The sequence below is a fragment of the Alexandromys fortis genome, unplaced genomic scaffold (assembly GCF_014885135.2).
Source record: "Alexandromys fortis isolate MF-2015 unplaced genomic scaffold, M_Fortis_MF-2015_v1.1 scaffold_36, whole genome shotgun sequence".
Lineage (NCBI taxonomy): Eukaryota > Metazoa > Chordata > Mammalia > Rodentia > Cricetidae > Alexandromys > Alexandromys fortis.
In genome coordinates this window covers 9,382,865-9,405,347 of record NW_026067915.1, presented here as the reverse complement: position 1 = coordinate 9,405,347, position 22,483 = coordinate 9,382,865, and the positions used below count along the sequence as shown (strand labels likewise).

Sequence of the window (22,483 nt, the reverse complement as noted above, 5' to 3'; positions counted from 1 at the left end):
TGATGTTTCATTTTTTGCCCCATTTAAACAAGATTTAAATGTCAGACAAATTGTCAGTGGAGTAAGGCTGTATCATTAAAGACACTATTTATTTGGTTTTTCGAGACAGGGTTTCCCTGTATAACAGCCTTGGCTGTCCTGGAACTAGCTTTGTAGATCAAACTCACTGGGATCCACCTGCCTCCGTCTCCCGAGTGCTGGGATTAATGCTGTGCACTACCACTACCCATCTTCCATTAAAGACACTTTACTGCCTACTTGAAAAGCAAAGAAAAAAAAACTTGAATTCTTTCCGATCATTTGCACGCCTTTCCTCATTAGCGGTATGGTGTGTCTTTATTCCCAATAAAAGAACAACCTGATAGAATTGCACCTCTTGATACTTGAGGAATTAAGTCATCATAATTTCCAGAATTACCAGCCTTTAATGTTTTTCCTTTAACCTGTTGTTACCGGCACCTTTGATTGTTCTTTAGATAACTGGTCAGTTTGAGACAATTAAACGTGATCATGAGAAGACCCAAGGAATCAGCATACTGTGGGAAAGCTTTCCTCTGTCCAGACGCTTTCATTTCAATGTAACTTAAGTCTCCCACTTCCCCAAGTAATGAATGAATCCAACTAGTGAACTTTGCTCCGGAGAAGAGGGAACTCTAGGGAAAAGAAAAGTTTAGCAAGGCTCCTCTCTCTGGGCCAGGGCTCTGAGGCCCTGTTTGGGAGGTGCCGAAAGAGCACTGGGCGGACACGACATTCCCGATGGCTTCTTGGGTGCCCACTCAACGGGAGTGATCGTGTCATTCCAAAGCACTTTCCATGCTGTGGGTACAGCTGCTGGCCGGGCTGGGACCCACCGGCAGTTGGTGATTTAAGCTCTCTCCCTCCATGAAGACGGTTGGGGTGGTTTTTCCCCAGGAAGTGAAGAGCTATCTATAGCGAGCTGCGGGCTGGGCGGCCCTGTGGGACTCACCGCCATTGCGGCCCTACAGAGAGGACCCAGGACCTCCCGTTAGTGTTCTCCGGGGATTCCAGAACTGGCCATCAGCCTGAGCACTTTTCGTCATCTCTGCCTGCCACCATCAGCCTGAGGGTGCACCTGAGGGACGGAGATCAGAATGGCCCAGCAGTGTTTCTGAGGGTAGAGACCGCCTCATCTGGGCCAGGGCGCTGCTCAGGCAGGAGAGCAGGGAACGAAATCCAAGCGCAGCTGGAATGCTCTGGAGACAACAGCTGCTTTTGGGATTCCGTTGCCCGCTGTCCAGCCGTTGGAGGACGGCTCCTGCCCCCAGGTCACTCGCCCTGGGGCCAAACCGGAACCCGCCCATCCCTTTCCAGTTGGGCAGACAAGTAGGTGTTGTAATCCAGTCTAGTGAGAATGAGGCGCTCACCTGGGCCCCAGAACAATAGGAGAAGGTGGGGGCCTCCCCAGGGACCAGGTCCCAATCCGGATTAGATCAGAAGGGAAGGATTAGCTCTGTGAGTCCCAAACAGCCGGAGCCACTGGTACGGTGACGGGGCGGGCTTCGGAATTCGCCAAGAGGGAAGCGATCCCGTGGGACCCGAGAGGAAGTAAACCCACGCGTCCACTTGTGGGACACCCCAAGGCTCGGGGCTCTTTGTCCGGTGACGCTGCCAGCTCATGAAGTGCCAGGGGCCAAACTGGCCCACACAGCAGCGGCACGACAGCCTCCCCAGAACCCATTGCAACCGGCCCTGCAAGAACCCCATAGCCAAGCCCCGATGGTGTCGAGCATCCCACCCGTCTTGTCCAGCGGATAGAAAACGCGACCAAGTTCCCCTGAGGCCAGGACAGAACCGGTGCGCAGAGATGCCCAAGCCGCGCGCCGCCAGCTTGCCCAGTAGGCCCTAGACTCGGCTCAGGACAGGGGGAGGGAGACTCGATACGCGCACGCGGAGCGCGCGAGGGCAGGGTGCTGCTCCAGGCGCTGTCTACTTGACGTCTGGTCCGGCTCGGCCCAGTGAGTCCCACCCGAACAGCTACTCCAGCACTGCTACGGCGTGCCCTTCCGCTGGCTCCAGCAGTCGGCAGACTTGGAGCCATTTTAAGGAGAAGCCCTCTGGCCACACCCCCTCGCGCTCCCGCGAAGCCAATCCACGCCCGGCCACGCCTCTCCTGGAGCGCCGCGCCGCCGCCAACGGTCGCGCGGGTGACGGTTGGGGCGGGCAGCGATTTCGAGCCTCGCTGGGGAAACCTTAGCCACCCGCCCCGCCCACGAAGCCCGAGTCTCCAAAGCCTGGGATTAGGGCCCTGGAGGCTGGCACCACACCCTGACCAGGTGTTCATAGCAGGGCCAGGTGCGCGGCTGCCCCGCCCCGGGCCCCGGGAGCCCGGGATAATGGCTGAGAACGCGAGGAGCAGGCCGCAGCTGTGGCCTAAACAATACCCCGAGGGCACCCGTGCCAGCAGGTGTCCCCCACTCCTTAGGGACAGTCGGTGCAGGCCTGCCTGCGGCGGGGTGGGCAACAGGTGTTGGCACAAGAACCGCACGGGGGACCGAGTCGGCTGAGACAGATGTCGGTGCCCACCGCGCGGGCCAAGTTGCGCAGTGCCCTCCGGGACGCAAGGGGCGCTGTGGCCGCCCTGAGCCTCACAGCGTTTCGATCCCATCCCTCCTGCGACCCGGTTACTACGCGCCGTGCAGCCATGGCCGCGGCTCTTGCCTTTCGCTGTCTGTACAGAGCGCATCCTGCGCGGCTCTGTCGCCTCGTCTATCCGCTGTGGTGAGCCCCCCTGCCCCGCCCCTGACCACCGGACCACAGAACTTTCCCTCCCCCGAATTTTCCCTCCCCCAGAGTAGTCCAGCATAGCCACGAGCCTCTGACTTTAGCCCTCCGCAGGACGACCCCGCGACGTGGCCACCGGCTCTCTCCCGCGGATGATGAGCTGTATCAGCGGACGCGCATCTCGCTGCTGCAAAACGAGCTCCCTCAGGCCGTGTACATAGACAGCTACAACAGCAGAGGTTTCACGATCAACGGAAACCGCGTGTTTGGTCCCTGCGCGTTGCTCCCACAGACGGTGGTCCAGTGGAATGTGAGCCCCATCCTGCAGTGGAATTGAAGCCTAGAGCCAGAAGCCGTGCCCTCCTAGAAAATTTAACTTTATTTAGTATCGCTGTGGGTAAAGGCTGTGTCGACTTGACATGTTGAATGGCCTCTTCTCCCATACAGGTGGGGTCCCATCAGGATATCACTGAAGAGAGCTTCTCCCTTTTCTGGATGCTGGAGCCTAGAATAGGTATGGGGGCGTGGGTAGGGCTGTGTCCTAAGTGGCCTACTTCAGACCCTCAACACATGGTTGTCTCCCCTTTCTTAGAGATTGTTGTGGTGGGCACTGGAAACAAGACTGAGCGGCTGCACCCCCAAGTACTACAGGCCATGAGGCAGCGGGGCATCGCTGTAGAGGTGCAGGATACGGTAGGTCTTCAGACGTGGAAATGCAGCCCCGCCCAGGCTTACTTATCCCATCCATGCTAATTCTGCTGTTTTCATTGCAGCCCAATGCTTGTGCCACCTTCAACTTCCTGTGTCATGAAGGCCGAGTGACAGGAGCTGCCCTCATTCCCCCTTCTGGAGGGACTATACTCCCCTCTTTGGGTCAAGCCGCAGAATGAAACCTCAGAAGAGTCAAGGAGGGCACTGGCACTTTGCAGAGTGCAGGGACGCCCAGTGCTTTCCCAACCCTCTGCTTGTGGGCACTTTCACCACTTGTCATGCTTACCCAGAATAATAACTTATACTTCTACGTACAAATATCAGTCGTGTTGCTGGGTGTGTCTGACTGGGGGTTTGGAAATGTAAGGGTTAATTGTCTTCAGCCAGTGTAGGATTCCATGTCCTCCCTGCCTGCTCATGTGCAGATTCAAGGAGAACACAATAGCTTTCCTGACTTTCGAGCTAGAACTAACTAGCTTCCACACAGTACGTTTCTTTCATGAACCCAATGCTCTGCCACACATAACATCTGTGATGGTGGCTACAAATTTCCATGTGCCTATTGAACTCAAAGATCAATTGTCACTTTTTTCTTTCAAAATTTTTATTGAAAAATTCAAGGCATATATTGGATCTCTTCAGAAAAGCCGCTTCTCATACCTGTAGGCAGAGACCACCTGTGAGCAGAGCAGGAAGGAGGGTCTGAGGCTGGCAGAAATGCCCACCCAAGCACAGGGCACTTACGAATGAAGGCTGTGGACACCACCTTCCACCTGAGCTGAGGATGTTCTCTTTTCAAACTTCAGTTCCCCAGAGTACATCATGGCTCTGTGGAAAGGCAGGGATTAGATGCAGACAGTAGCTGCCTGTACCACTCCCTCTAGTCACGCCCCAGCTACCCACGCTCACCGGACTTGGGTTAACCGCCTGGCACCAATGTCCTGACAGGAATGCTGGATGCCAGCAATCAAGTAAGGGACGAACTTGTGGATAGACCCTTTGTCCTGCACAGCTCCTGAAACTCCTTGGGCCACTTTGATTTTGTCAGCTTCACTGTTGGAACAGGCAAAGAAATGGGCAATGTTGCCACAGGGATGAAACGAAATGCAAGGTTTGCTGGGTGTCATTTTCCTGTCCTACCTGAAATAACGGTTCTGGCTGCTGAGATGCTTGTCCATGGCATCAAGGGAACCCATACCACGGTACTTCTTCAGCCGGATCCCATCTGAGAAGAAGTACTCACCAGGGGCCTCGGTGGTAGCAGCCAAGAGGGAGCCCATCATGACTGGGAACAAATAAGTAAGCTAGGGAAGAATCTGATCAGTACAGAAAAGGGGGTACCACCCAGCCCGAAGGTGACTAAGCCTTACCTGTAGACGCCCCAAGAGCCAAAGCTTTGGCAATATGACCCACATTTTGGATCCCTCCATCAGCAATAACAGGAACACCAAAGCGCCGAGCATACTCAGAAACCTTGTAGACAGCTGTTGCTTGGGGCCGCCCACAGGCCAACACTGTTGAGAGATGGAGGAACAGAAGGATGTGTGATACTGGGGTGGTATACAAGGGGCCACTCAGAGGACCCGGAGCTCCGAAAGATGCCTATACCAAGTCAATAGCTGACAGAGATGTGTGTGGGATGGCTGCTACTCATCTGCCTTCATTCAATAGTAAAGTTACGCTGGCTTTGCCTCTGAGTGTGCGCGTGCATGTGTGCAGGGCTCAGAGCCCAGTGCAGCCTCAGGCACATGCAGATTATAGCAGCCGGGAAGCCCCGCCCAGCTGGTATCAGATAGGGAAAGAGTAACCGTGCAGTTAGTATCCAGAGGCACAAAGTCAGGTCTAGCCCTTCCTGCACAGTGGGCAGCTCAGGCAAGATGAGGGCAGTGGTAACGTAGAAGAGAGCAGGCTCAAGAACTGATTGAGCCATGCCTACTGCAAAAAACGTGGGCAGAGCAGGGCCTGCCTCGGAAAGGAGGTCCTACTCTATGAGTGCCCTAGAAGGAGCTGTGATCTCAAGCAGCCCCCAAACCATGGTCTGTACATCTATTTGCCCTGCCCCCCAACAGCACCACAAACCCTGGGAGCTACAGCTACAGTCAACCAAGCAGTCGGGCAGTGGGCAGCTGGGCCGGGCCAGTGCGCCGGGCCGGACTTACTATAGCAGCCCTTGACAGTAGAAGGGCATTTGGGGCTGTGGGACTTTATGTCTGGTGGGATCTTGGGAGCCGCTAAATAAAACAAACAGACCAGAGTTTAGAGAGGGCACAGAGCAGGAGCAAGGAGGCCAGGCTAGGCAAGGAGTGGCAGGTGAGGAACGACAAGAACTTGTCTTGCTTCCAGCCATGTCACCCATCCAAGAGGCCTGTATGGCCCTAGAGTTGCCCATGTTGGAGGACTCAAGTGTAGTTCCCCTAAGAGCCGCTGGCCCCAGTCAAAGCATATTATTACCTTCCTGGGTAATGCAGATGGAACCACATCCCATGCCAACTCGCAGAGCGTCCACACCCGCATCTATGAGGTTCTTGGCTTGAGCAGCAGTGACTACTACAGGGAAATAGAAGGATGATGAGGTCCAGGTGGGGAGGGAGCACAAAAAAAAAAAAAAAAAAAACCCTTATCCACCAGGGCCATCTTCTCTTACCATTGCCTCCAATGACTTGGAGATTGGGGTATTTCTCCTTGATGTATTTGATCATATTGATTTGGAAAATGGAATTTCCCTGGGAAGAATCCTAGGAGAAGAAGAAGTTCTAGCTACACCATGATATGGCAATTGGCCCTACAGGCCCACCCTACTTAAGACGCTATAGCTTACCAAAACCACGACATCCACACCAGCGAGGGCCAGTAAGTCCAGCCTATACTTGTCGTCTTCATGAGTGCCAATGGCTGCCCCACATAGAAGCTGCTTTTTGGCATCTTTGGAAGCAAGCGGGTAATCACGGTTCTTCTTCAGGTCTGTCCGGGCAATGATGGCTACCAGCTCATCATTTTCATTCACAATGGGCAATTTTCCTGAAGACAAGACAGGACCCTGATTATTTCTGTGCCCCTTCCCATTTTCAGGGCTTCCCCCACCATGACAGGGTTCCTCTCTGCAGACCGAGCTGCCAGTGCCCAGCAGGACTCACCCTTTTTACTGCGCTGCAGGATTTCATTTGCCTCCTTCAGAGTGATGCCTGCAGGGGCTACCACCAAATCTTCCCTCTTTGTCATGATCTAGAGGAGTCATGAGGACAGACAGTCAGACCAGGACCCTCCCTTTCCCTTAGACCATACTATCAAAGGACCACCATAATCGCATCCTGCCCCTCCTGATGGGCACTCAGTAACCATTACACCATTGAAATTAGTGTTGCTTGAGTAAGAACACAATACAGGAAGCAGCCTCTCATGGAGAAGGAAAAACCACACAAGAGCAAAGAAAACCAGAAAGATACTCAAGAACTAACTTTTTTGTGAGATAAAAAGCATGAATTCTAGCCGGGCGGTGGTGGCGCATGCCTTTAATCCCAGCACTCGGGAGGCAGAGGCAGGCAGATTTCTGTGAGTTCGAGACCAGCCTGGTCTACAAGAGCTAGTTCCAGGACAGGCTCCAAAACCACAGAGAAACCCTGTCTCGAAAAACAAAACAACACAACAACAACAAAAAAGCATGAATTCTAGCAGACACTGTCGTCACCAGAGACAGGGAGAAGGGATGCAAAAACCTCACGAAAAAGTTAGAAAGCATGGCCAGGTGTTTTTCGTGGTCAGAAAATGAGGTCATCAGTAATTCACACAGGCAAAAAAAGAAACTGCCTTCCTTCAGCCTGGGTTGTTAAACATTGGTTGTTTTATGCTATTTGCACCCACCTCTTCCAAGAAACGGTCATGCTCTTCCTCCTTGAGAAAATCAATATCCCTTGAGGAAATGATGCCCACCAATCGACTCCCCATCCGGCCTGTATCCGTGATGGGGATACCACAGAAGCCATGCCTGGCTTTGGCCTCAAAAACATCCCTCACGCGATCCTTGGGGCTCAGGACTACAGGATCAGTGATGAATCCCTGTTCATATTTCTGGAAGAGATGGTGAGGTCATTGCATCTTTGAAATCACTTTCATCGGCCTCCTGGTGTAAACCATAAGGTCCATGCCTATCTGTCCTTTATGGCAGTACCACAGAACCAAACCAATCCTTCTAATGAGGACATGGTTGGGCTGGATGCACTGTGCACTAGCTCAAGTAATGGGGTCTTCGGTCTTTCTCCTCAGTAACTGAATCCCACAGTTGGAAGAAAGGACCCTCAGTTAGCAGAACAAACCCTCCACTCCCACCCCACTCCACCTCTGTGCAATTCCCAGGAGAACCTGGCCACAATCCTTGCCCTTCTGACCTTCACTTTCCTGACTTCATTGGCCTGGAATTCGGGTGTACAGTTGTGGTGGATGAAACCAATGCCTCCTGTAAGCTACAAGATGAACACACAAGTAGGCGATGAATAAGAGGCACAAGATTTGGCAGAGATGGCACCCTGCCTTGTCCTCCCATGACCCTCCAGGCTCACCGCCATTGCGATGGCCATTCCAGCCTCTGTGACAGTGTCCATAGGTGAGGAAACCAATGGGGTCTTCAGTGTGATTGTCTTAGTTAGAGCGGAGGTCAAATCCTGAGGAGATAAAGAACCACTAGAGATAAACACCGCTTATTTCTCAGGGTCCATAAAACAGTCCTGGCAACCTGCGTGCTCACCAGAAAGACCGTTCCCATTTACTCTACCTCACTCCTCAGAGCCCATTCTGGTGTTGCTTACATTAGCAAACCACATCACCAGGTGGACGTGATGATGCCTTTAATCCCAGCACTCGGGAGGCGGATCTCTGAGTTTGAGGCCAACCTGATCTACAAAGAGTTCTAGGACATCCAAGGCTACACAGAGAAACTCTATCTTGAAAACACCAAAACAAAACAAAAAAATAAACAACCAATCAACCAACTGCACCATCCTCCCTCCTTGATGTTCACAACCCAATTCCTAGAATGGGCATAGTGGCACATGCTTACTGTAACCTCAGCATTCCCTCAGAACTAGTCGACACTAGTTCGGGGTCAGCATGGGTAACCTACCTAGTTTTAGACCAGCCAAAGTTATATAGGGAGATGATCTCAAAAACAAAATAGAAAAACCCAGTCCATTATCTTACTCACCACTTCGTCCGCAGTGAAGTCGATATACCCAGGAAGAATGAGAAAATCGCTGTAGAGGGAATTAGGCAGGACTCTCAGGCTACACCAAGAGAATCCAACTCTATCCCATAAAGCTCTGAGCAGGGAGCTGTATCGACCCCGTGTGCCACAGGCAAGATGGCATGGGTGGATTAGGGACAGCGAGTTTTCTGTCACCGACTTAGCTGTCATTAGTGCTCCTGCATACTGACAATTCCATGTGTCCAGAGAACAGAGTCTCGAGACGTAAGTCCTAAGTACTGTAGAAACGACCCTTTCCAACCCAGTCCTGTCAAAGTTATTCTCCGGAGATTCGTAATTCCCAGAACCTGTTCCCCGTGTCCGCTCCCAGACCTTCAACGAAACCCCCATCCGGCCCCTCGCCTCGCCCATGTGGGTGCCCTAGCCCCGCACTTGTAGGTGAGGCCATCCCCGCAGTTGAAGAGCTGCTGCGCGGTGAGTCCGTCGTCTGGCACGTAAGAGGTGCCGCCGCTAATCAGGTAGTCCGCCATGACAAGCAAGAGACACCAACGAGCCCCTCCGAGGACCGCGCCGCAGAGGCCTCCACGGTCTGCTCCGCGCCAATATAAACCAGACGATTTCGTCATTACGCAGCGTGCGTCGCGGACGCCAGGTCGTAGGGCGTGCGTACTGTTGCCACGCCCAGCAAGGAGGCGGAGATAGCAGAGAGGAACAGACGCATGCTCATTGCATTCATAGGGGCTTTTCTCGGAGGGCTGTTTCTTGTCCCGTCCCTCCCAGCGCCGTCCCCTCCTTCCCACACAGGATCTGGGCCCATTCCAGTTTTGTTTCTATTTTCCCAAAAAAATTCCTCCCCCAAATAAAGACACATTATCCACTAGCATGTTGAAAAGACGTGCTTGTCATTCTTAATAAACAACTAGAATAATAATACATAAGAGAAAGAGTGGTATCTTTATATGATACACAAGTGTATGTTACAAGAATTCCATCAGGCACAGCAGCCTCAGGTTTAAGGCCTCAATGTTAGGCCAAGAAAAAAAAGGCATGGTAAAGTTTTTACTTTAACATCTATGTCACTTGTCATAAAGGAGGGTGTAACAGAAATTGTCTTTAATAAAATCATATTTGAATTTCCTCTCATTTTTCTTTCATTAAGATGCTAAGTTTATGTCTGAGCATAAAGAAAAAACTGTGGCTCCATGTATTCAGTCCAAAGCGAAGTCAGGTGGAGATCCCCAGGAGATTGATCCATCAGCAGCTCCATCTTCCTTGTGAAAGGGAAGGGCCCATATTTGTCCCAACAGTCCAAGACCCTTTCCCCATGCCCCAGACAAAAGAAAAAAAAAGAGAAAGAATAAAAGCCAGCCACTTCTTAGGACATCTGGCTCTCAAAATCCCAAGGCCCCACGAATCAAGGGGTCTGCCCACACATCTATGAAGACTCAAAGGGACAATGCTGCCTTTTACATTTTTAACAGAAGTAGCCTGAAAAGCATCGTAACTACAATTAGGTCCGGAGGGGGGAAAAAAAACCCACAAAACAAACAAAAAAAAAAAAAAAAAAAAAAAAAAAAAAAAAAAAAAAAAAGAAGAAGAAAAGAAAAAATGGAGGCCTCTTCTTTAGTGTAAAAGTCTTTGTCTGGTTTTTCCTGGATTTTTTCTTTTTTTGTGTACTGAGGCTGAGGCACCTCAGTGCATGGTGGTTGCGCTGGCCACGGCAATGGCTTCTTGGATTTCTCGTATAACCAGGATGCGGGTCAGCATCTGTCCCATCTGCTCTCTGCTGATCGGCTGGACTGAGTACCAAATTGGGCTGTTGGGAGCCACCACCGGCTCAGGTGTCAGGTAAAAGGTGTCATTTCGGCCTTTCACACTCTGGGGGCTAAAGAATATTTCAGTAAAAGATGGGCAATAGCATAATTTTAACTATTCCAGGTTAAGCCTCCCAAACACACATATGAAAGCTCTTGAGGCAGAAGACTTGAAGGTGTATCACAGCTACAGAGTTCTATGCATTCCACACACCATGCCAGGAACTCAATTGGGGTTACTGTAAAGGCCAGTGACAAGCTGCTATTTTTGTTTATATAAACAAGCTATGATAAATCACCCAGTGTACTTGCTTACTACACCTCAGAATGTGTCCAAGATAGATTTATATAGAAATCTAAATATATATTTAGTTATACATACTTATATATATTTATATAATTAAATTTATATATAAGTCTATCTATATCCCAGCTGCAGCAGACTTCATCTAGAAGAGCTAGCTCTAGCTGTTTAACCATATTGTTGTTTGCACGTCCAATACATGTATTGTTTGGGCTCACTTCCCCTACAGCCTACAGTGCTGTACCTCTTTCTTGAGTACTTCGTACAATCCATCACCTCACATTCATTCACCCATCTGTTCCACATGTGATTAAGAGTTATGTGTGCCAGGTCTATGTCAGGTATAGTGTTAAAGAAGGGAGCAGAACAACTACTAGATAATTCCTGACTAACAAACACATACATGCAAAAAAAAATGATAGCAGTTGAGGGCTACAGAGGAACTAGTCGGAGGGAAAGAAAGGCGATCTGGAAATGCTTCAGTGGAGGAGCTGTGTCCAGTGGAGACGAGAAAGCTTAGTGTCCTTGGATGCAAAGTATGGTTATGGGCCAGAACGAGCAGATATAACCCAGCAGAGGTTCTGTTCAACTATAAAGACTACTGGCAGAGTAGTGAAAAAGCAGTGCAGGTGATATAAACAGAAAGACCCCAACCACAAAAGCTCCTTCTCACGTTGATATGAAGAGGATAAGATATACCATACTGGAACAAAAAAAAAAAACTGACAGAACATGTATGTTTGTTGCTGTCAACTATGTTGATAGCAGCAGTAACAAAATCTAAGGCAGAATGATAGAGGACCATGGTCATTAAAAAACAGACTTTTTTGTTTGTTTGCTTGCTTGTTTTTTGAGACAGGGTTTCTCTGAAACACTCCTGGCTGCCCTGAAAATTGCTCAATTGACCAGGCTGACCTTGAACTCAGAGAGCCACTGGCCTCTGCCTCCTGAGTGATGGCATTAAAGGTGTGTGCCACCACCGCCTGGTTTAGGCTATGAAGTCAAAATCAGAGCCTGCCATTGCGGTACACATATCTAATCCCACAACTTAGGTCAAGAGCAGGCACATTTCTTGTGAGTGGGAAGCCAGTGGTTTTCTGAATTCCAGGACAGCCAAAGCTACATAGGGAGACTTTGTCTCCAAAGATTCAGCTCTCACGAGTTCAGTGATCCCTTTTATATCAGTGCTGTGTATATCACACATTTTGGCAGAGCAAACAAAAGTTACTTCTTGCGCCAGGTATGATGGCATATACCAACCATTAGTCCCAGCACAAGAGGCAGAGAAAGGTAGATTCTGTTGAGGTCAAGTTTGAGGCCAATCTAGACTAAGTGAATTCCAGGACAGCCTGGGTTACAAAGAGTCCCTGTTTCAAAATAAAAAAATTAATTTCTTTAGTAGTACTTGGGATTCAGTTCAGGGCACACCAGATAAGCACGCTAATCCCGAGCAACACAACCCACCACTTCCTTTCACTAACTGTGTGCATGTAAGCCTGCATGCCAGAAGAGTGCACCAAATCTCATTAGAGATGGTTATGAGCCATCGTGTAGGTGCTGGGAATTGAACTCAGGACCTCTTGAAGAGCAGTCATTGCTCTTAACCTCTGAACCATGTCTCCAGCCCCAATGTATGCTTATGCTGTATGTGCATCTTGTCATGGGGAGGCATTTTGTAGTTCCAGTCTGAGAGCAAATCAGTTCCAAAAGCTAAATATGAAAGTCAGATTTATTGGTGCACACCTATAATTCCAGTGTTGAGGAGGTGAATCAGGAGTTCAAGCCTATCTTATCATCAACATACAACACACACATTCACTTGTATGGTTAGTATATAAAGCCTCCTCACCATTTGAAGAGGTAGAAATCGTACAGCTTGATGGGACACCTCAATGGATTCTCTGGATTCTCTGTCTGTTCTGCATACATGTCATCTGTAACTATTAAACAAACAAACAAGAGTTCAACCTTCTAGACTCAACAGAAAGAGAAAACTGATTCCTTCAAGTTGTCCTTTGACCACTTGCAAGGTGGTACCTGTGCAAGGACATGCATGTGTGTGGGTGTAAACACACACATACATGCACATACAAATAACTAAAAACAAACATATAAAACAGACCTAGCCACAATTGTAAACCTAGATCAGTAATTTTAAGCATTCAACTACCTCAATGAGTAAACACTGGGTGAGAGAGGAAAGGATGAAGCATGGACACGAAGAGAGAAAAGCTTTGTTCTCCAGGGTATCCCTGAGCCTATGAGAAACGTTTGCAGTTTCTAGTGAAGGAGAAGGAAATGGACAATGTCTACCGAGACAACCTCAACTTACACACATCCCCATAAGGACAAAGGCAGGCTGGATAAGCAGTAATGGTTGCTATCATTCCTGTTTCCTTTCTCTACCTTTCTGGCCAGTCTGATGGATTCCAAGGGCCTTCAGATAGCGGATACTCGTGCTTTTATCCTTAGGATTTGAGGGGTTCTTCTTTGTCTGTCGAAGGACCTTGGAGAAAGCCAGCTTCATGTGCTGATCTACTGTCTTCAACAGGAAGTACCTGGACAAGCGCAAGCAAGGCAAAAAGAGAGATGCCAAGAGGATGACTACTTACCTCAAGTCCATTAATGACTCAGATGAACCATCCCCCACTCCCAGAATCTGAGCAGGGTCATGTCTATGCCATTGTCCAGAAAAGAGCCATATTAAAATGGATTTGGATTTGGAGGGGGATCTCACAAGGCGGTCTGCATCTTACCACTCACTATACAAAACTGCAGCCAAATGGAACCCAAACTAGCTCAAACTTCTGAAATGTGCCAGAGGGATACAAAAGTCCTCCAGGCGTCACCACCATCCACACTGGGTAAATGCCAGGAGCAGCTAAGAAGGTAGTTCCTAAAACACTTACTTGGTATTAAAGAACATGAGGGTGGTCAGCAGTGTGGAAGGGGAGTGTGCCCCAAGCTGTTTGCACTCCCACAGCATCTCTTCAGTCACGTGGCTGGGCAGAACATAGCCTAGGTGGAACAGAGCACCACTGCAACAACTGCACGACAGAGGTCCACAAACACAAGGACCAGAAGGGACAAGGACTACACAGGAACACAGTATCAACAGAGGAAATATCCCTAGGGTATGGTTAAAAACTCCAGAGCTAGGCCAGGCAACAGTGGTTCACACCTTTAATCCCAGCACTTGGGAGGCAGAGGCAGGTGGATCTCTGTTCAAAGCCAGCCTGGTCTATAGAGTGAGTTCCAGGACCAGTTCCAAAGCTACACAGAGAAACTGTGTCTCAAAAATCCAGAAAGTAAAACTCTAGAGCTAGTTAAAGCACAGACCCCTGGTTCACAATTACATTTGTGGGGCAGGACGCCATAATGACTACTTGTTTCCCTTTAACTTTCAAGGTGGCCACTGTTGGTGTTGTTCTGAAGAACCATAGGTTCTATGAATGTTGAGACCTAATTCCTCCACACACATCAAAGATGATTAGCGCAAAATGTGTGTTTAAGGAAAGTGAAGTTCAGCTGGGCGGTGGTGGCACACGCCTTTTCCAGGACAGGCTCCAAAACCACAGAGAAACCCTGTCTCGAAAAACCAAAACCAAAAAAAAAAAAAAAAGAAAAGGAAAGTGAAGTCCATAAAGCTATAACCCAAACTCTGTTTACTTTAAGAAAGGTTAGATCATATTTTCTTTTTTTTATAATTAATTTTATTTTATGCATATGAGTGTTTTGCTTGTATGTATGTATATGCATTGTGTGAACAGCTTGGTGCTTGTAAAGGTCAGAAGAGGGCATCTGATGCTCTGGAAATTCAGTTATGGATGGCTGTGAACCACCACGTAGGCACTGAAAATTGAACCCAGATCCTCTGCAAGTCCAACAATTGCTTTTAACCTCTTCATCTCTCCAGTCCTTAGATCACATTTTCAGGGTGTCTAGGGTAGAGACTTGGAACATATTTATCCACTATCTCTAGAAAGCAAGGCAATTTCATGAACAAAAGGGAAGACTGATACTTGCACAACTACATGTTTCCTCCAAAAAAATACCAGGTATTACTCATACCCATGTAAACATATAGCTACAAGGTTCAAAAGACCAACGGCTTGAACCTGGATAAGCAGTAACATGCCATTTAATTTGACCACTATGGCACCTTCATGTGCTCAAGGCCATTACAGATGTGTAAGCATTTGTTTGCTGGGGACATGTCTAGCAGATGAACTGACACAGCCGACTTCTCCAAGACTTTGAAGATGCCAAAGTCAGGAAGTGAAGGTGGCACTTCCTAAAAGGAAGAAAAAACAGTTTGCTCAATACAGTCTTTTCTTTTTTTGTTGTTTTTTACTTTTTTTTTTGGTGAGACAGGGTTTCTGTATAACAGTCCTGGCTGTTCTAGAACTCACTTTACAGACCAGGCTGGCCTTGAACTCACAAGAGATCCGCCTGCCTCTGCCTCTGACTGCTGTGATTAAAGGTATGCACGACACAGCCTAGCCCAACAGTCCTCTTTTCTATTAATACTTAATACACTTCCATTTCTTTTTCCTTTCCGTTTTTTTTTTTTTTTCTGTAGCTTTAGTGCCTGTCCTGGAACTAGCTCTTGTAGAACAGGTTGGCTTCAAACTCAGAGATCCGCCTGCCTCTGCCTCCCATGTCAATATGGTCTAGAAAGCGAGTTCCAGGACAGCCAGAGCTACACAGAAAAACCTTGTCCTGAACTTAATCCCAGCACTCGGGAGGCAGAGGCAGGCAGATCTCTGAGTTCGAGGCCAGCCTGGTCTACAAGAGCTAGTTCCGGGACAGGCTCCAAAGCTACAGAGAAACCCTGTCTTGAAAAACCAAAACCAAACAAAACAAAAAACAAGAAAAAAAAACCCTTGTGATGAAAATCCAAAAAGGACTTTAAAATGCCTAAGAACCAGGACTTCAAAGCACAGGAGAAAGGAGACACAAACTTAATCTAGAAGAAATCATCACCCACAGCTTCTGATTTTATTGCTAAAATACCACCTCCCAATACAGGCAGAAAAAACAGACTCTACAATGAGAGAAATCCCTCAGATAAAACAGGAATATTCTGTTAAATCAGATCAAAGGAGCTAGTTACCAAAGACTACTATGATAATATTAAAAGACCGACTTAAAGTTCCAAATAAGGGTCTGGAGAGATGGCTCAGACATTAAGAGCACTAGGTGCTCTTCGAGAGGTCCTGAGTTCAATTCCCAGCAACAACATGGTGGCTCACAGGCTGACAACCATCTATAATGAGATCTGATGCCCTCTTCTCCTCTGGCATGCAGGCAGACATTCAGGCAGAACACTATATACAAAATAAGAAAGAAAATCTTTTAAAAAAAAAATTCCAAATGCCCAAAGATCCGTCTGTAAACTGGGAAAACACAACAGGAAATGATATGATCTGCAGATCACACTGATTCTACTTCGTCTGTCAAGGTGTCACTATGTAGCCCTGGCTTTCTTAAAATGCCCTAAGTAGACTAGTAGAGCTTGAACTCAAAAGTTCACCCCGCGGGCTGGAGAGATGGCTCAGTGGTTAAGAGCTTTGCCTGCTCTTCCAGAGGTCCTGAGTTTAATTCCCAGCAACCACATGGTGGCTTACAGCCATCTGTAATGGGGTCTGATGCCCTCTTCTGGCCTGCAAGCATACAGACAGAACATTGTATACATAATAATAATAATAATAAAAAAAAAAGTTCACCCCGCCTCTGCTGGGATTAAAGGTGTGAACCACCACATCAGGCCCTTACAATGATTCTTTTTAAAGATCTTTTTGTTCTTGTTTATGGTGCTGAATTTGTACTTACTTATTTTTCTTTTATGGAGACAGGATCTCACCATGTACCTGTGGCTGGCCTGGAACTCATTATGCACGTATAGGAGTTCATAGAAACTCATTCAGAGGTCCACCTGCCTTCTTCTCCTAGGAGTGCTGGGAATAGGGGAATGTCCCCAATAACGACTCAAAATAAAAAAACATAGCACATTATGGTAGCATGTGCCATAATCTGTGTTCTAAAAGGCTGAGGCTAGATGACCAGGAGTTTTAGGCCATGTCTGGGCTAAATGAAAAGACAATTATAAAAGAATAAGAAGAGGGGTTGGGGGCTGGAGAGATGGCTCAGCAGTTAAGAGCATTGCCTGGTCTTCCAAAGGTCCTGAGTTCAATTCCCAGCAACCACATGGTGGCTCACAACCATCTGTAATAGGGTCTGGTGCCCTCTTCTGGACTGCAGGCATACACACAGACAGAATATTGTATACATAATAAATAAATATTAAAAAAAAAAGAATAAGAAGAAATAACATTTCTCAGCCGTCTGTCCTGTTTTTTAAAAGCACTGAATTTACTTTATTTGTCCTTTGTCTTACTCTTTAAAACTCCTTAAAAAAAAAAAAAACAGGTGGTGGTGGAGCATGCCTTCATGCCTTTAATCCCAGCACCCGGGAGGCTGATCTCTTTGAGTTCGAGGCCAGCCTGGTCTACAAGAGCTAGTTCCAGGACAGGAACCAAAAGCTACGGAGAAACCCTGTCTCAAAAATCCAAAAAAGGAAACAAAACAAAACAAAAATACAAAAAACAAAAACTACTATATTGTATTCTAAGTAACTGGAATACTTCGACACATTTAAACAAAACCCTAATGGTTTAACTTTCACTATTAATTTCGTTTTATGTATTTTTGCCTATAGGTATGTATATATGTATGGACTCATGCACCTGGTGCCTGTGGAGGCCAGAAGAATCTGTTAGATCCCCAAGAACTGGAGTTAGTTACAAATGGCTGTGAGCCGCCTTGTCAGGACTGGACAAACAAGCCCAGGTCCTTTTTAAGAGCATTGATGAGCCAACTCCGGTCCTAACACAGGTAACATTTTTAACATTGATTTGTTCCTGGTGTGTGCACGCAAAACATGCATTATGTGCCAGGAGACTCACAGCACTCATGAGGGAGATCACTCCGAGTTCTGTGCCAGCCTAAGCTAGATAGTAAATCCTTTCCTCAAAAACAAAGAAGTAAAATGTGGAACAATAAGAATGATAAGGCCAAAGGACACACTTTCAATTTTCATGCTGTGTCAGTAAATATAAAGTTGTATTAAGGATGATAGTGGCACACACCTTTAACATCCCAGCACTTGGGAGGCAGAGGCACGTGGATCCCTGTGAGTTCCATGACAGCCAGAGCTGTTACACAGAGTGCCTCGAAAAACCAACAAATAAGGGGCTGAAGACATGGCTCAGCGGTTAAGAGCACTGACTGCTCTTCCAGAGGACCCAGGTTCAATTCCCAGCATCCACCTGGCAGCTCACAACTGTCTGAAAATCCAGTTCCAGGGGATCTGACACCTTCACACCAATGCACATAAAATAAAAGATAAATCATAATTTTTTTTTAAAAAACCAATAAAATAAAATAAAATGTGGTCTTCCAAATGGTAGTGCTGGGCTGGAGGAATGGCTCAGCTTTTAAAGGCTAAACTCACAATGTTAATGTTAGTGATTTTTTTCATTTCCACCATGATACATGGCTGTTCCTTATCTAACAAGCGTTTCATGCTGTGCTTTTTCGGTTTGTGTTTTTGTTTTTCAAGACCAGGTTTCTCTGTAGGAAGCCTATCCTTGAACTAGTTCTTGTAGACAAGGCTGGCCTCGAACTCAAAGAGATCCGCCTCCCGGGTGCTGGGATTAAAGGCATGAAGGCATGCTCCACCACCGCCTGAGTGTTGATGTTAAAGGCATGTGCCACCACTGCCTGGCTTTATTTTGGTTTTTTGAGATGGTGGCGTGCTTTTCTGAATAGCATTCATCCTAATAACACCTCAAAGGCACATAGGACACTTTGTTTAGCTGTCTATTTATAGCTTTCAAGAATCTGACCACACCCACTTCTGGCCTCCAGAGTCACTTGCATTTACATATATATATATATCCATACAAAAACACAGAAATATACAAATTAAAAATTTTGTAACAGTTCTGGCAATCAGGAGACAGAGGCAGGCAATTTTTTTAAGTTTGAGGACAGCCTGGTCTACGTAGTGAGTGTCACCATAGCCAGGACCACACACAAAGAAGAATTAAAAAAATACAAAACAGGGGCTGGAGAGATGGCTCAGAGGTTAAGAGCTTTGCTTGCTCTTCCAGAGGTCCTGAGTTCAATTCCCAGCAACCACATGGTGGCTCACAACCATCTGTAATAAGGTCTGGTGCCCTCTTCTGGCCTGCAGGCATACACACAGACAGAATATTGTATACATAATAAATAAATAATAAACAAATATTAAAAAAAAACAAAACAAAACAATAAAATAGTTAAGTACTACATAATGAATCTGAGAACAATGTGAGCTAATAAGACCTTGTCTTTTTTTTTTTAATAATTTAGATGTATTGGTGTTTTGCCCGCATGTGTGTCTGTATGAGGGTGCCAGATCCCCTGGAACTGGAGTTACAGACAATTGTAAGCTGCCATATGGGTGCTGGGAATTGAACCCAGGTCCTCTTAAAGAACAGCCAGGGCTCTTAACCACTGAGCCATTTTTCCAGACCTTGTCATAAAGGGGCTGGAAAGATGATTCAGCAATCAAGAGAAGTGCCTGCTGTAGCAGAGGACCCGTGTTCTATTTCTAGAAGTAACATGGTGGCTCACAAGCAGGTACTCCAGTTCTAGGAGATGTCCTCTTCTGCCTACCCACCACACATACATACACAGCACACAAGATATACACACAGGACAAACACCTACACATACAAAAAAAAATTTTTTTTAATAGAAAAACGAAAAAGATGGTAAAGCACTTGTCTAGCATCTATGAAGGGTCCAATACCCACACCACCATCTACACTAGGGATGATAGCAAACACCTAAAACTCTTAGAGCTTGGGTGATGGAGCCAGGAGGATCATAAACTCAGTCACCCTAACTACACAGTTTGAGGCCAGTCTGGGAAATGTTAGGCCCTGCCTCAAACATACAAACAAAAAACACAGGATACAAGTGCACACTGCTAGTTAAAAAAATCAATCACAAAAAAGATAAACAATTAATCATTCCAATTGGGACATGGTGGCACACTTTAGAGGCAAAAGTGGGTAGACCTCTAAGTTCCCGACTAGCCAGGACTCACTATACAGTGAGACAATGACAATCAATCAATCAATCAATCAATCATTTAATTAATCAATCAAAGCAGGAGCAATGGAAATAGCTATTCCAAATATCTGACATTCCTTAAAAGGAAAAATTACAAGGCATTAGAAAACTATCAATGGTTGTCAAAAGCTTTAGGGAAAAGATGATGAATAAACAGGAAACAAATTCTTAAAACACAGAGAGGGCTGGAGAGATGGCTCAGCGGTTAAGAGCATTGCCCGCTTTTCCAAAGGTCTTGAATTCAATTCCCAGCAACCACATGGTGGCCCACAACCATCTGTAATGAGGTGTGGTACCCTCTTCTGGCTAACTGTATAAATAATAAATAAATAAATAAATATTAAAAAAAAAAAAAAACACAGAGAGAGCTCAGTGGCTAGAATGCAACCAGTACCTTTTAGAAGATAGCAACAAGTCAGGCAGCCCACAACACCTTTAACAACCCAGCTCTAGGGAGAAGTAATGCCCTCTTCCAGCCTCTGCGGTTACCTGCACACATGTGGCATTTACACATAAACATTCTGTACTGATACAAGTTTTGTAAAACAAAAGTTAACTTAGATATTCCACTGAAAACTTGTATTCTTTAAACATAAATATTATCCAGGATGCTGGCACTGGATAAATCAATAATAATATTCTACAGACACAATGATTTATAATTCTTTTTTCTTTTGAATCAGGGTCTTGATACATAGCTTAAACTGGCTTTGAATTCAAGATTATCCTACCTCAGCTTCGAAAGTTGGGAAGATAATGAATCATTATGCCAGTTAAAATTTTTTGTGGGCTGGAGATATGGCCCAGTGTTTAAGAGAACTGACTGCTCTTCTAGAGGTCCTGAGTTCAATTCCCAGCAACCACATGGTGGCTCACAACCATCTGTAATGAGATCTGGTACACTCTTCTGGCATTCAAGCATACATGGACGTAATGTTGTATACATAATAAATAAACCTTTAAAAAATTTGCTTTTGTTATTCAAAACCGTTTCTCTGTGTGGTCACAGAAATCTACATACCTCTATCTCTGGAGAGCTAGGATTAAAGATTTAAACACGTTAAAAGTAGGGCAGTGAATGGTGCATGCCTTTAATCCCAGCACTCAGGAGGCAGAGACAGGTGGATCTGAGTTCGAGGCCAGCCTGGACTACTCAGAATGAGTTCCAGGACAGACTCCAAAGCTACACAGAAACCCAGTCTTGAAAAACCTATAAATAAACAAATAAATAAAACAGATTTAAAGATGTGTGCTGCCACAATTTGGTTTGCCTTTTTTTTTTTTTTTTTGGTTTTTCGAGACAGGGTTTCTCTGTGATTTTGGAGCCTGTCCTGGAACTCTTGTAGACCAGGCTGGTCTCGAACTCACAGAGATCCGCCTGCCTCTGCCTTCCGAGTGCTGGGGTTAAAGGCGTGCGCCACCGCCCGGCTGGCTTTTTTTTTTTTTTTTTTTAAAACAGATTCATTTATTATGTATACAACATTCTGCCTCGATGTATGCCTGCACGCCAGAGGAGGCCAGATCTCAGTACAGATGGTTGTGAGCCACCATGTGGTTGCTGGGAATTGAACTCAGGACCTCTGGAAGAGCAGCCAGTGCTCTTAACCTCTGAGCCATCTCTCCAGCCCTTTTTTTTGCTTTTTTTTTTTTTTAAATTAAACTATTTAGAGCCTTGAAGGAAGAAAAGGACTGAACAGGATCTGATGTTCCAGGCAAGGAAGATAGTTTGCTGTTGGAGCACAGAAATCTGCCTGCCTCTGCCTCCCAGTTGCTAGGATTAAAGGCATAGGCTACTATGCCTATCTGAAAAAAAAAAAATAATAATAAATAAAAATCCTTAAGGGGTGGAAGAGATGGTTTGGTGGTTTAGAAACGAACACCTGGAATCCATGTCCAACACCCACACAGTTAAAAACCATCTGTATGTCAGTGTCAAGGCCAGAAGAGGGACCTTGAGTTACAGATGGTCTGTGAGCTAACACATGGTGCCAGGAATAGAACTTTTGAGTCCTTTGCAAAAACAAGTTACTCTTAACAACTGAGCCATCTATCCAGCCCCTGAAAAACACATTTTCATAGTAGGTAATGATGATTCCTAGAGTTTGTTTCATTCACTTGTTTTTTTTCTGAGACATGGTGTCACAATTTTGCCCACACTGGCCTTAAGCTTTTTTTTTTTTTTTTAATGAAGGTGTCAGTGTGAGTTCACTTTCCAGGTTTCTTTTTTTTTAAAATATTTATTTATTTATTATGTATACAATATTCTGTCTGCATATATGCCTGAAGGCCAGAAGAGGGTACCAGACCTCATTACAGATGGTTGTGAGCCACCATGTGGTCGCTGGGAATTAAACTCAGGACCTTCGGAAGAGCAGGCAATGCTCTTAACCTCTGAGCCATCTCTCCAACCCCCTGGCCTTAAGTTTTTTGACTCAAGCAATCTTCCTGTTTTAGACTTCCTAGTAGTTGAGACAACAAGCACATTCTGTTACTGTGGGCTATGACTTTTGCTGTTTGTTTCTCCTCAAGACA

General features: G+C 46.4%; 3 protein-coding genes across 7 annotated transcripts in view; 1 reads left to right on the top strand and 2 right to left on the bottom strand.

The window, feature by feature from the left end:
* Positions 1-2,190: 2,190 nt before the first annotated feature.
* Positions 2,191-3,776, top strand: Ndufaf3 (NADH:ubiquinone oxidoreductase complex assembly factor 3). Its single transcript, XM_050139214.1, has 5 exons — positions 2,191-2,739; positions 2,857-3,052; positions 3,190-3,256; positions 3,335-3,435; positions 3,516-3,776. Exons 1-5 carry the CDS (start codon positions 2,531-2,533, stop codon positions 3,630-3,632), a joined length of 690 nt encoding a protein of 229 aa, XP_049995171.1. The 5' UTR covers positions 2,191-2,530; the 3' UTR covers positions 3,633-3,776.
* Positions 3,777-4,039: 263 nt separating this feature from the next.
* On the bottom strand, positions 4,040-9,258 carry Impdh2 (inosine monophosphate dehydrogenase 2). Its single transcript, XM_050139208.1, has 14 exons — positions 9,080-9,258; positions 8,648-8,696; positions 8,007-8,108; positions 7,836-7,910; positions 7,312-7,518; positions 6,588-6,675; positions 6,272-6,471; positions 6,098-6,188; positions 5,905-6,000; positions 4,824-4,967; positions 4,594-4,738; positions 4,363-4,506; positions 4,198-4,281; positions 4,040-4,113 (listed from the first exon to the last, which is right to left on the bottom strand). The coding sequence occupies exons 1-14, from the start codon at positions 9,175-9,177 to the stop codon at positions 4,092-4,094; spliced, it is 1,545 nt and encodes a 514-aa protein (XP_049995165.1). The 5' UTR covers positions 9,178-9,258; the 3' UTR covers positions 4,040-4,091.
* Positions 9,259-9,532: 274 nt separating this feature from the next.
* Qrich1 (glutamine rich 1) overlaps positions 9,533-22,483 on the bottom strand; it is a 43,044-nt gene continuing 30,093 nt past the window's right edge. For all 5 annotated transcript variants that reach the window (XM_050139347.1, XM_050139345.1, XM_050139344.1 and 2 more), the window contains 4 exons: positions 13,675-13,783; positions 13,172-13,323; positions 12,615-12,705; positions 9,533-10,532 (listed from right to left, as the gene is read on the bottom strand). In XM_050139347.1, the coding sequence (XP_049995304.1) occupies positions 10,340-10,532; positions 12,615-12,705; positions 13,172-13,323; positions 13,675-13,783 (545 nt within the window). In that variant the 3' untranslated portion in view covers positions 9,533-10,339. The remainder of the gene's footprint in view (positions 10,533-12,614; positions 12,706-13,171; positions 13,324-13,674; positions 13,784-22,483) is intronic.